This window comes from Pagrus pagrus (assembly GCF_965226575.1).
Source record: "Pagrus pagrus genome assembly, chromosome: 6".
NCBI classification, from domain to species: domain Eukaryota; kingdom Metazoa; phylum Chordata; class Actinopteri; order Spariformes; family Sparidae; genus Pagrus; species Pagrus pagrus.
Genome location: NC_140190.1, coordinates 223,052 through 235,283, shown reverse-complemented (window position 1 = coordinate 235,283; position 12,232 = coordinate 223,052). Strand labels below are relative to the sequence as shown.

Here is a 12,232-nt window from a genome sequence, read left to right as displayed (position 1 = left end):
TTTAACTGTCCAGTAAAACCAGTAAAACCAGTGCACAGCAGCCTGTTTGCACAACAACCGTGTGAATGTCTTATTTTCTCCTTCAAACGGATGAATGAAACAGGAAGTTAATTTTGATTATGAACCAGGTCCTTAACATTGAATTATTAATCCAATTAATTATTACTGATGACGGAGAGTCAGATGTCTGTTTGACTTAAAGTTAAATGAGATTAAGTCAAAATATTGTGTGACGAGTTTTTATCAGTTTTTTTTTTTAATCAGAAAAAACTGTTACATTTTTTGCACGATTTTAAAAAATACTAACAAGCGGCATAAATGATCTCCAATTCAGTGACGTCCTATTGAGACATTTGAATTAATATTGAAAACGACAATGAATTGTGTGTTTTGTTTTATAATTAGTGATCTTATTTATACCTCAGCCTGGTTCATTAAACCAGTTTCTTTCAGTCTGCTGCCTAATTTAACTGACAGATGTTCAGTTCAAACCACAGACGCACCGCCGGGACTTTTACTGGTTTACACTGTTGTCATTCACACTGAAGCTGTCATTCACAGCTCACTGCCAGCAGTATTATTAAGACTTTCAGGTGCGTTTGTGTAACTGATCCTTATGGTTTCTCGATGTTCAGGACAAATTTTAACCCGATCCAGTGAGAAGACGCTGGTGAGAGTGAGAACAGACAGAATCACTGACATGATGACATTCAGCTCAAAGTGGATTTTAGTTTGTCCGTCCATTTATCAAAAGTTTTACATGAAGTTTTGAATCAGTGACAAGAAGTTTTTGAAAGACCCGTTGAAGAGTTTGACAAACATCACATGATGTTGGTTGATGGCTTGTCCTGTGAAGACGTCGTCACGTGACTCGTCCTGTGAAGACGTCGTCACGTGACTCGTCCTGTGAAGACGTCGTCATGTGACTCGTCCTGCAGCTCAAACAGCTAGCTGCTCAAACAGCTAGCTGCTCCACCCGTCTCCATTGGTCCTGTTTCTCTGTAAATCAACGTTGTCTTTTCAAGTCCAGCCGGTGTCTCAGAGCAGGACGTCCTCCGTCTGCTGCTGTCAGAGCTTTGAGCAGATGTCTGTCATCATGTTGAACATTGTCCCTCATCAAGTTTCCACAGTATTTCATCACATCAGCCTCAGCTCCACACACACACACACACACACACACACACACACACACACACACACACAGGAGGCACTGTCCTGACATTGGTCGGGAGTTCGTTCCACCACTGATGCGCGTGGCAACATGGGTGTTGGAGGACGGGGGAAAGGAGAGGAACAGCTGGGTGTCGTCAGCATAACCGTGGTAAGAGAATCCAAGTGATGTGATTGCAGAGCCCAGTGATCTATTCCAGGTGACCTGAAAGGAGCGATTTGTCAGGTATGATGTGAACCAGGTTAGAGCAGAGTCAGCGATGCCAGAGTGGAGAGGAGGATTTGGTGGTTGACTGTGTCAAACGCAGCAGATAGGTCGAGGAGGATGAGGACTGACGAGTGGGACGAGGCTCTGGAGGCACAGAGCGACTCCGTCACTGTGAGGAGGGCCGTCTCAGTGGAGTGAGCAGTCCTGAAGCCTGACTGATGGAGGTCAAGAAGGTTGTTTTGCAAAAGGTAGGAGGACAGTTGGTTGTAGACAGCACGTTCCAGGGTTTTAGAGAGGAACGAGAGAAGAGATACAGGTCTGTAGTTTTGGATGTCAGCTGAGTCCAGGGTGGGTTTCTTTAGCAGTGGCTTTACTGTAGCTGTCTTGAAAGGAGCTGGAATACTGAAGTGAGGGAGGAGTTGATCAGGGTGGTGAGGAAAGGCAAGATGTCTCAGTGTCTCTGTGTCACAGTGTCTCTGTCAGTCTAAACAAAACAAAATTTCAGTTTGAGAATTTTCTCCTCCTGAATTTCTTCTTATTCATCAATAACCTGATTAGATATATTGATTATAACCACTCAGGCAGGAAGAGCAGAAATCACTTAAAGTATAACGATCAGTGGAGCTGATCCAGACTTTAATCAAACTGGTTCTATCTCTTCAGGCTGAAGACAACATCTGTCTGTCTCCTTCTGTCCATCCTCCACCGTCCCCCTCACTGATCACAGTTATTAATGATCAGCTTGTGTGTTTATCTTTTTTTAGATGACCCGTTTCTCAGTGGAAAGTTCTACTTTCTAAAAACATTTTAAAAACCACCAGTGACCTGCAGCTCGTCACCACCTGACCAGAACCCAAATCAGGATACCAAAAGCAGCCAATCAGAGGCAGACTGGCTGGAAATGCTGTAAATAAAAGGGGTGAAAACCATCAAATTATTATTGAGAGTTATTAGTTTTGATCAGTTTTATTATTGATCCGTCTGCTGGTGAAGAAGATCTGAGAGACAAAGGTAAGAACCAACTACACTCACTGGGATCACTGGGAACATTGTTTGCAGGGTTCACAGTACTTTTACTTCACCGAAATACTTTTACTCCACTACTTTCATCTGATGGATGAAGACTGGTACAAACAGCAGGTGGAGTTTATTAAAAGTGATGAAGAGTGTCTGATGTGTTTCACTACTTTTACTGACATGATGTTTCTCTGTGTACTTCTACTGCAGTAACATTTTGAATTCAGGTCTTTAACTCATTGAACATAACGGACGTTGTTACGCTCGACCGAGAGAGCCGAGCCTAACATAAATAACCGACACCCAACACGGTGTAAGTTGAGTAACAAAAAACAATTTATTTACAACACGAGTGATAAGTGCAATTATGTACAGTGAATAGCTGCTCTATATACAAGTGTGAAGCGTGGCTTCAGGGTGAGCTCAGCCTAAAACAACAAACAAAACACAGATCTAAACTCCGGGGTCCGAATCTATCTAAGCCCTATGAAAAAGAAAAGAAACAAAAGACAAGTGCTGAACCTAACTCCCTAACCTAATCAAAAACAGGAGAAAACTGGCGTAAAGAAAAAGGCAGCTCACCCCTACTGCTTCCCTAACCTCAAACACTCTTGCTCTGGTTTTACCCAGAGCACACGCACACTCACAGACACACTCTAACGAATTTCTAATTTTCACAGTACAACGATGCTCGCAGAATTTGGTGAATGCTGGCACGTTAGCGATCCACACGTCCTCTGGTATTGCCAACTCTTGTAGTCCCCGCTTCCCGGAACAGCCAATCCCTCACTGCCACAGCAGGGATGCGGACCCAATGACTTGCGAGAGCCACACGATCCTCTGGGGAGACAGGAGCTCTCACTCTGTACATAAAAAGAAACAAAAAAAAACACACACACCTACTAACGAATGACGGCGCGAGCTGTAACAGACGTCCAACACTGAGCTCTGAGTTTCAGAATCTTTAGGGCCACTTGTGGGTTGTTGGCCCGACCGGCCTTCATGTGGGTTGCTCAGGCCAGGTGAGCCCAGGTGTGAACGGCTGTTAAGCTGTCTGGAGAGAACTCAGTACAGCATTGTAGGTGGGTGATCAGTAATGTCTGAGGCCACCTCCTCTGTTCAAAGACGGTCGTTCCACTTTGACATAGATGGATTCTTTTACTCCTCTTTCAAACCATCTGTCTTCTCTGGACAGCATGTTTACATCAAAGGAATGATTTGTCTCCTTCAGATGTAAGTGGACAGCAGAGTCTGGACCTGAGGAGTTGGTCCTCCTGTGTTGTGCCATTGGTTCATGGAGAGGTTGTTTTGTCTCCCCGATGTACAAATCTGTGCAGTCCTGCCGCATTGAACAGCATCAACTACATCACTCTGTTTATGCCTGCTGGGTGTTTGTCCTCAGGATGGACAAGTTTCTGCCTCAGCGTGTTGGTCGGTTTGAAGTGAACCAGAAAACGAGTGAAAGTTTCAGTCGTCGTCTATAAAGCAGGAAGTTGTCTCTCTGCTCTCCCTCTGACACAGAACGTAGTTTCACTTCCTGGCAGGTCTGAGATGTCTCTGTGCTGTTTGTGTGTCACTTTATGTTGTTATGATAAATAATCATAATTAATCCCTTGATTTTGCAGATGTCCCTGTTGTGGACCCTCCCTCAGAAGTGACTGCTGGTAGGTCCACCTGTACCTCTCGCTGTGATTGATCATGTTGTACCTAGAAGCTAAACTGTGTACTTGTTTGAGGAAATGGCTCATAGTGGCAGAAACGGCACCACAGAACCTGTACTCATTTATGTTCTGTCTCCGTCTCACCCTGTTTTCACGTCTGTTAACGTCTCGTGTACTCTGTGTAACGTTTTGTTGTTCCCTTCGTCTCGTCTTACAGGAGGATCGTTCTTCTCTTAGCCTGTCAGTCAGAACAGGGCCGTGACCTGATAGACTGAATCATGGGTAATGTGTTGAAGAGACGTGTGAGCGTGGAGACGTGGAGAGGTGATCCTGAGGTGGAGGAGCTGCTGCTTCTGGAGCTGCAGGAGCTGCAGGAGGTGGAGCTGTGGAGGCTCAACTGGAGTCTGAGTCAGGACCTCCTGCAGGACGTCCCCCCCGTTCCCCCGAGCTGGCTCCGCACCGCCGATGCCTACAGCACCACCAAAACCCTGCTGAGGTGTTACCATGACAACGGGGCACTCAGTGTGTTGAAGGCAGCGCTGAGAGTGATTGGCCGAGATTATTGGCTGTCCCTGCGCCACACAGCGAACCCACAGGGACCTCCTCCTCGGGTTTCTCAGAAACTGGATCCAGGCTTTGTGATGACTCGCCGCAGGAAGCTGATCAGCAGGATGCAGCGGGTGGATGCCGTCCTGGACATCCTGCAGGACCACAAGATCCTAAATGCTGCCAACAGGGCGGCCGTCCACGTCTACGCAGTCCACAAGGACAAGAACCGGGCTCTGGTGGACCTGGTCCTCAGAAAGGGGGACGAGGCCCAGGAGGTGTTTTATCAAGCCCTCAGCCAGTCAGAGCCCTTCTTACTGCTGGAGCTGGAAGATGGTCCAGCCAAGGACCAGGTGGGTAGTCCACATGTCATCCAGTCACTTTTAAATTCAGAACCTGTCTCAGATCGATGTGATGTCATCAGTGTGTCATCATCCTGAGGTGTGATGTCATCAGTGTGTCATCACCCTGAGGTGTGATGTCATCAGTGAGTCACTCTGCTGCCCTCTGTTTATTTCCCAGAGTTCCTCAGGGCCGTGTGTCCTCACAGAGATGTTGGAGTGTCTCGTCTCAGATGAGCTCAGATCTTTCCAGTGGTTGGTCAGTGATCACATGACTGGAGAAAGCCTCCCTCCTATTGGTCGAGAGCAGCTGCAGCACGCAGACAGGCCGACGACAGCAAGACTTCTGCAAGAACATTTTGGACCTAAACAGGCGGAGAACGTCGCCACGAACGTACTACTGAAGGTCGTCCCATCGCTCAGTACGTCCCACAAACTGTGTTAAGCTAGGCTAACAGTTCCCCCCTGCTTCCACTCTTTATGCTAAGCTAGGCCAACAGTTCCTCTTGCTTCCACTCTTTATGCTAAGCTAGGCTAACAGTTCCCCTTGCTTCCACTCTTTGTGCTAATCTGGCTCTTACTGGACAGGCGGGGATTAATTTAATCAATAACACATTGATCTTGAATAGGGTTTCTGTATTGGTCATGTGATGTGATGATGTCATCCTGCTGCAGGTGTCTGTCTGCGAGGACAAGGAGTGACATCACAGACATCGTCTGACATCAGAGTGGAGACAAATGTGGACACAACAGTGGTAATGACCTCAGACACACCTGTAACTGTGATATCACTGATGCTGATGGATGATTGGTCAATGTGTTAAGGTGTGTGATTGATCAGCTGTTTGATCTGTTTAGGTGAAGATTACACCTGAAGTCTCCGAGGACGGCAACATGTTCAGGTAACACACTCCAGAGAACCAGAACAGAAGCAGAACTGAACCATCATATTCAGTATCTGTGACGCTTTACTAACCTTCTCAGTTTGACAACCATCAATAATCAATATTAATGAACTGTTAGCGACAGACTTTATCAGCTGTAGCTAAGTTGACTCTTTCTTCTTAAATATGCACATGATGGCTACGTACATGCTAACAGACTGATGCTAATGCTAACATCCAAGTTTAAATGTTGTAATTTTGTCTAACTGCTAACATGCTAGCTACAGTCAATACAACTGGATGTGAAACAGAGCTAATAAGCTACATTAGCTTCCTCCATTTATGACTGTGTGCACTTGGAGGTCAGCTCAGTCAGGACGGATTTCTATTGATAAACAGATGAATTCACATGAATTCAAACTTCCTGCTGCGTTGATAAACGGATCAGTCCAACTGCTGTTGTGTCTGTAGGTTGTGTTGCCGGCAGCTGGGAGTTTTCCACTGCAGTGTGACCGGTCTGCTGCTGGAGGGCGTCGGTGACGTGGTCTATCAGACCGTCCCCTGGGACCTGGACTTCCTGTCCACTAAAGGTCTGAGGCCGGCCGGACCGCTGTTCAGGTTCAAACTGCTGACAGGAAGTTTCCACCGAGTCCACCTGCCGCACTGCCTCTTAGGTGAGCAACACACATATCCAGAGGACCATCAACACACACACACACACACACACACACACACACACACACACACACACCAGGGTCAGGACTCAGACCAAGATCAGGACTCAGACCTGGATCAGGACTCAGACCTGGATCAGTACTCAGACCTGAATCAGGACTCAGACCAGGGTCAGGACTCAGACCTGGATCAGGACTCAGACCTGGATCAGTACTCAGACCTGAATCAGGACTCAGACCAGGGTCAGGACTCAGACCTGGATCAGGACTCAGACCAGGGTCAGGACTTAGACCAGGGTCAGGACTCTCTGTCTGTGACTCTCTTTGAGCTCCTTGCTGCAGTGATCACTGATGATCTATGATCAATAACAGAAACGTCTGTCATCACGTCGACGCTCTCCGTATGAATAAAGTTTTGGGTTTTTTTTTGTAAATTCTTCTCCTTTGCAGATTGTGCTCAGCACTTCCTGTCCGTAGCTCACGTCACCGGGGACAGCGTGGACTTCATCACACCGGGTCATGTGACAGACAGTCATGTGATCATCAACATCTCCGGCTTCTCGTGTTTTGGTTTGGTGTTTCCGATCGCACTAACGGACTCCTCCCGCGGTGCGATCGGTGGCCTTGTGCTGCTCTTCCATCGGCTCAGTGATTCCTCGCTATTTGTCCTGCTGCTGCCCAGGAACGTCTGCCTCACTCAGGTACATAAGCCCCGCCCACAGACATGGCAAATACATAAGCCCCGCCCACAGTCACCATCAAAACCTTAAGTCTCTTTCATCCATTTAATTTCTATCAAACAACAAATTCTATTCAGGGCTGTGGTAGCTCAGTGGGTAGAGCAGCTCAGTGGGTAGAGCAGCTCAGTGGGTAGAGCAGCTCAGTGGGTGGAGCAGCTCAGTGGGTGGAGCAGCTCAGTGGGTAGAGCAGCTCAGTGGGCGGAGCAGCTCAGTGGGTAGAGCAGCTCAGTGGGTGGAGCAGCTCAGTGGGTGGAGCAGCTCCGTGGGCGGAGCAGCTCAGTGGGTAGTGCAGCTCAGTGGGTGGAGCAGCTCAGTGGGTAGAGCAGCTCAGTGGGTGGAGCAGCTCAGTGGGCGGAGCAGCTCAGTGGGTGGAGCAGCTCCGTGGGCGGAGCAGCTCAGTGGGTAGAGCAGCTCAGTGGGTGGAGCAGGCGTCCCACGTCCAGAGGCCTCTAATGAGATTTTAATTAAATTGCTATGTTTAGATTAGGGCCAGGACTCGATTAAAAAAATTAATCTAATTAATTAGAGGCTTTGTAATTAATTAATCGAAATTAATCGCATTTTTAATCGCATATAAATATTTGACCTGAGAACAGTGAGAAGCACTTTTTTTCATATGGGTTTTAGTATACCATTGAATAATGACTGAATACAGAAGCTTAAGCAACAAAACATTGTTGTTGTTTTTTTCAAGGTGGTACTTAACCAAGACCAACAGACTAGGGATGCAAATTATCGATTAATTCATTAATTACCTGATTACCTGATAAGATGCAATTTTCCCGAGAACCTAAATTTAAGAGGAAAATTTAAGCTGAACACTCCTTATACAGGACTCTACACTAGTTTGTTAGTTTATTTTTAGAGCACAGCACAATGAAAAATGTTTAAGTAACACGTTATTTAGTAAATGGTCTTTCCTGCCACTACACTATGATGATTACTGTATTTAACTACTTAAAATCGCAGTAGCATAAACTGATTTGTTGAACTCAGCCTGATGTAAGTAAGGGATAATGTAATGTAACTATACATTATCCCGCTTATTACACGACCTTACGAGTGAAATAAATAATAAATAATCACCCACAATGATTCAGCAGCGACAAGGATTTTTAGGTAAAGTTTTAACTTTCACTTTCACTTTCAAGGCCGGCCTGAGAGAGCAGCTGGACAGCGTGCTGTCTTGCTCATGTTGCTATTGCCAGGGCGCCAGTGTCTGCGGCTTTTTAACTCGTTAAATAATTGTGCTCCAGTATAATCGGTACGCCTGAAACTCATCCAGTGAGAAACGTTCCGCGGTGCAAAAATAAGTGCGATTAAAATGCGTTAATTTTTTTAACGTGTTAATTTTTGTGTAATTAATTAATCTTAATTAACGCGTTAAAGTCCCGGCCCTAGTTTAGATGTTTAACAGTTTCACTAGATTTGGGACAGATTAATAGGAATATATATTTTAATGAGTTATCAGTATTGATTAACAAGTCTTTAAGGAATTAAAAAAACGGTTTGACTTGAAGCATTAAAAGTTCTTCTCAATGTAAATAAAAGTATTTTTTACTACAAGTGCAGAGACAAATAATGAATCAATCAATTGTTAAAGTTTTTTTAAATTATCTTCATGACTCAGTGACTTTGAAAATGACAATTAGCATGAAAGCGATCTCTTAATTTACGTGGTCATAAAATCATGTTTGTCCTCTTCAAGGTATAAATGAAATGAACTGAAACCTTTTAACTGTGCAGACAATCTATTAAAAGTAACTGAACCTTTACGTTAATTTCTCAGACTTTGAATGTGGAAAGAAACTTGTACAACATGATTTGGAACAAATGAAAATGTACCTGGTATTGATTATAGGCTCTATTTGACTTTATCTGATCTGACCTCCAGGTGATAAAGACGTGTAAGCAACGAATCAGAGCAGAATATGTGGAAACAATACCTGACTGTGAGCTGATCCCAAATCAGACGTACAAACTGAGTGGACAGCCCACCGTTTTCATCCAGCCAGAGGTACCCTGCAACTGCTTTCATCAGTTCACCTGACACTGCAACTGCTTTCATCAGTTCACCTGACACTGCAACAGCTTTCATCAGTTCACCTGACACTGCAACAGCTTTCATGAGTTCATCTGACACTGCAACAGCTTTCATCAGTTCACCTGACACTGCAACAGCTTTCATGAGTTCATCTGACACTGCAACTGCTTTTATGAGTTCATCTGACACTGCAACTGCTTTCATGAGTTCATCTGACACTGTAACAGCTTTCATGAGTTCATCTGACACTGCAACTGCTTTCATCAGTTCATCTGACACTGCAACTGCTTTCATCAGTTCATCTGACACTACAACTGCCCTTTCTGCCACTTATTTATCAATTTCAATCACTTCAAATGTTTCCATGGTGATTTTTTTGCGCCTTAAATGACATTTCAGCTGCCTTCTTTACTTACAGTTGCTCCGACACTTCAACTGTCTTCAACTCCTTTCCAGTTGAGGTTATACTTCATGCTGACTAAGTGCCGATTCTTAAAATGACACTTAAACTTCATTCAGCACTTCCCGTAAATTTGAACTACTGAGTCAGTTCCAGCAGCAAACACCAGAAAATGTCACATTTTCAATCAGGATTTAAAGAAAAACTAAACTAAACATTTTTTTGTTTCAGAGCTCAAAGTTTGTGAACTTCAGCGACTACAACAACTTCCTGCCATCGTTTCAGGTGCAGCTGGAGGTTCTGGAGGCTGACATGTCTCTGAAACTGCAGCTGTCGGAGAGGAGTCACGTGACTCCTCTCTGTCTGATTGGCTGGCTGATTGGCTCCGTAGAGCCTGTGGTGTGGCGCCAAGTCGTCAGGCTGAGAGGTAGATCTTCTGTCACACACACTAATTCAACACGTCAACATGCTAATACAACATGCTAACACTTTGACACAACATACTAACACAGCATGCTAACATGCTAACACAAAACATAAACACATAAGTAGCATAACACATAAAAGCAGGGGGCATGGTGATGGTAACCATGGCAACATAAGAGCAGATGTCTGACTGGCTGGCCCCTGAGTTACCAGCCAATCAGATTAAAGTTTATCTTCTTTCAGTTTGTTTTTGAGATAAAAGATGAAACTTTATTGAACGTGAAGATTTTCTGATGTCACTGTTTGTTTTCCTGCAGCTGCTGCTTCCTCCCCCCACACTGAAGGTAACATCAACACAAACACACCTTCATCTTCGTCTTCATCTCATTTACTTCTGAAGTTTATCTTCACTTCATGTCAATTAATCAATATTGTCAGATAATAACAGGCCTAAATATTACATTTACAATTTTAAATGATTTTTAACGGTTAAATATGACCAAAAACAAAATTATGCAATGAGTTGATAAAGATGTAATTTATTGAATAGTAATCAAGTGATGATAAGAAAACAATTTATGATGAGATCATCACAAAACATCATCTTAAAGAATAAATATTATTTATTTATTATTATTTTATATATTATTTCCTCGGTTTTCCCGTGATAACGAGTTAATTTCATTTGTTTTCCCGAGATAACGGTATACTTAATTCGAGATCTCGAGATAATGACTGTGATATGATAGGCCTGAGATTATGGAGACGCCCGGGACCTCGTAGCTAGTCAGCTATGTAGTTAACGACGACATCAGGCTCACTTAGATTGCGCCTCCGATATAGCTGAAGCCTTGCTAACCGTCTTTTTAGATTATGCACACTAATGTGTACATTATCTGTAATAGCAAGGCATAATGCTATTTCAGCCTGTGTCAGACCTTGATTGAAAAGATACGTGACGCTGTGATTGATATGCTCCTGCTCCTCTGACATTGCTACACTGAATGATGTTTCCTGCAATCATTTAATATACTACACTATCGTTTTGTTTTCTCAAGATCTCAAATTAATTATATTGTTATCTTGGGAAAACAAACTTTTGTTATCTCGAGATCTCGAGAAAATTATCCCGTTATCTCGGGAAAACAGCAGTTGTTATTTTGAGATAATAACTCGAGATCTTGAGAAAACAAATGAAATAAACTCGTTATCACGGGAAAACGGAGGAAATAAAATGTATGAATGCATGGCCCTTTAGGGCTTCCGTAACTGTGGTCTCTATAAACCCAGTTTAACCACTTCATGGTTTCTCTGTAAATATTGAATCCAATCCTGTTGAATCCAGTGAAACCAGCCAGTGTTGTGGTCTTTACAGATCCAGGGATGTGATGGTGGTCCCTATGGATCAAGTGTAACCAGTTAGAATCCATTGTAATAGAATCCAGTGTAACCAGTTTGAATCCAGTGTAACCAGTGTTGTGGTCTCATCTGTTCCAGTTTGTGTCTCAGAGTCAGTGGATGTGACCCTCCTGCTGCATCGAATTCTGAAAAATCTAGAGTTGGAGGATTTTAAAACCTTCCAGCGTCTCCTGAATCTGCAGTCTGATCCGATCCCCGTTTGTCGGCTGGAGGCAGCAGACAGAATCAGAACCGTGGACCTGATGGTCCAGCAGTACCACGCTGAGGGGGCCAAGCAGGTCACTGAGGAGATCCTGAGGAGGATGAACTACAACCAGCTGGCTGATCAGCTGCTGAGCAACTGACTGATCTGAAAGCCCAGCCTTGAGCGTCTGGATTTAAAACCCCGTCAGACTCGTTTCTAAATGACCATTTTGATCCAAACCATTAGAGAAGTGCCAAAGCAAACAGCTACTGTAAAATATGATGTAATCTTGTATTGTGTTGTGTGTTGATGTTACTGTGTTGTATTGTTAACATGGGAGTGGTACTACAACCCCAAGTTCCATTAACTGACTGACTTCCTGTGCAAAGTGTAACGCTGCACCAAAGAGAACCAAAGAACCAAAGAGGTCCTCAGTCTGTCGGTGGAGCCGGACCAGGACAGTAGTCGTCCTCTGAACGTGCTGCTCCGCCTGGTGAAGGTGCTGTGCAGAGGGTGGT

The 12,232-nt window shown here is 44.3% G+C and overlaps 1 protein-coding gene across 1 annotated transcript; it reads left to right on the top strand.

Moving 5' to 3' along the window:
- The first annotated feature begins 3,918 nt into the window (after positions 1-3,918).
- On the top strand, positions 3,919-12,006 carry LOC311258140 (uncharacterized protein). The gene is made up of 11 exons (XM_084354211.1): positions 3,919-4,059; positions 4,274-4,955; positions 5,125-5,365; positions 5,619-5,698; positions 5,802-5,845; positions 6,299-6,501; positions 6,952-7,202; positions 9,136-9,258; positions 9,917-10,112; positions 10,429-10,455; positions 11,609-12,006. The coding sequence occupies exons 2-11, from the start codon at positions 4,335-4,337 to the stop codon at positions 11,872-11,874; spliced, it is 2,052 nt and encodes a 683-aa protein (XP_084210337.1). The 5' UTR covers positions 3,919-4,059; positions 4,274-4,334; the 3' UTR covers positions 11,875-12,006.
- The last annotated feature ends 226 nt before the right edge of the window (positions 12,007-12,232 follow it).

Coding starts and splice junctions, on each gene's coding strand:
- LOC311258140 (XM_084354211.1), top strand. CDS start 4,335: ATGGGTAATGTGTTGAAGAGACGTGTGAGCGTGGAGACGTGGAGAGGT. Junction 6,502..6,951: donor CCTGCCGCACTGCCTCTTAG/GTGAGCAACACA, acceptor TCTCCTTTGCAG/ATTGTGCTCAGCACTTCCTG. Junction 7,203..9,135: donor GGAACGTCTGCCTCACTCAG/GTACATAAGCCC, acceptor TCTGACCTCCAG/GTGATAAAGACGTGTAAGCA.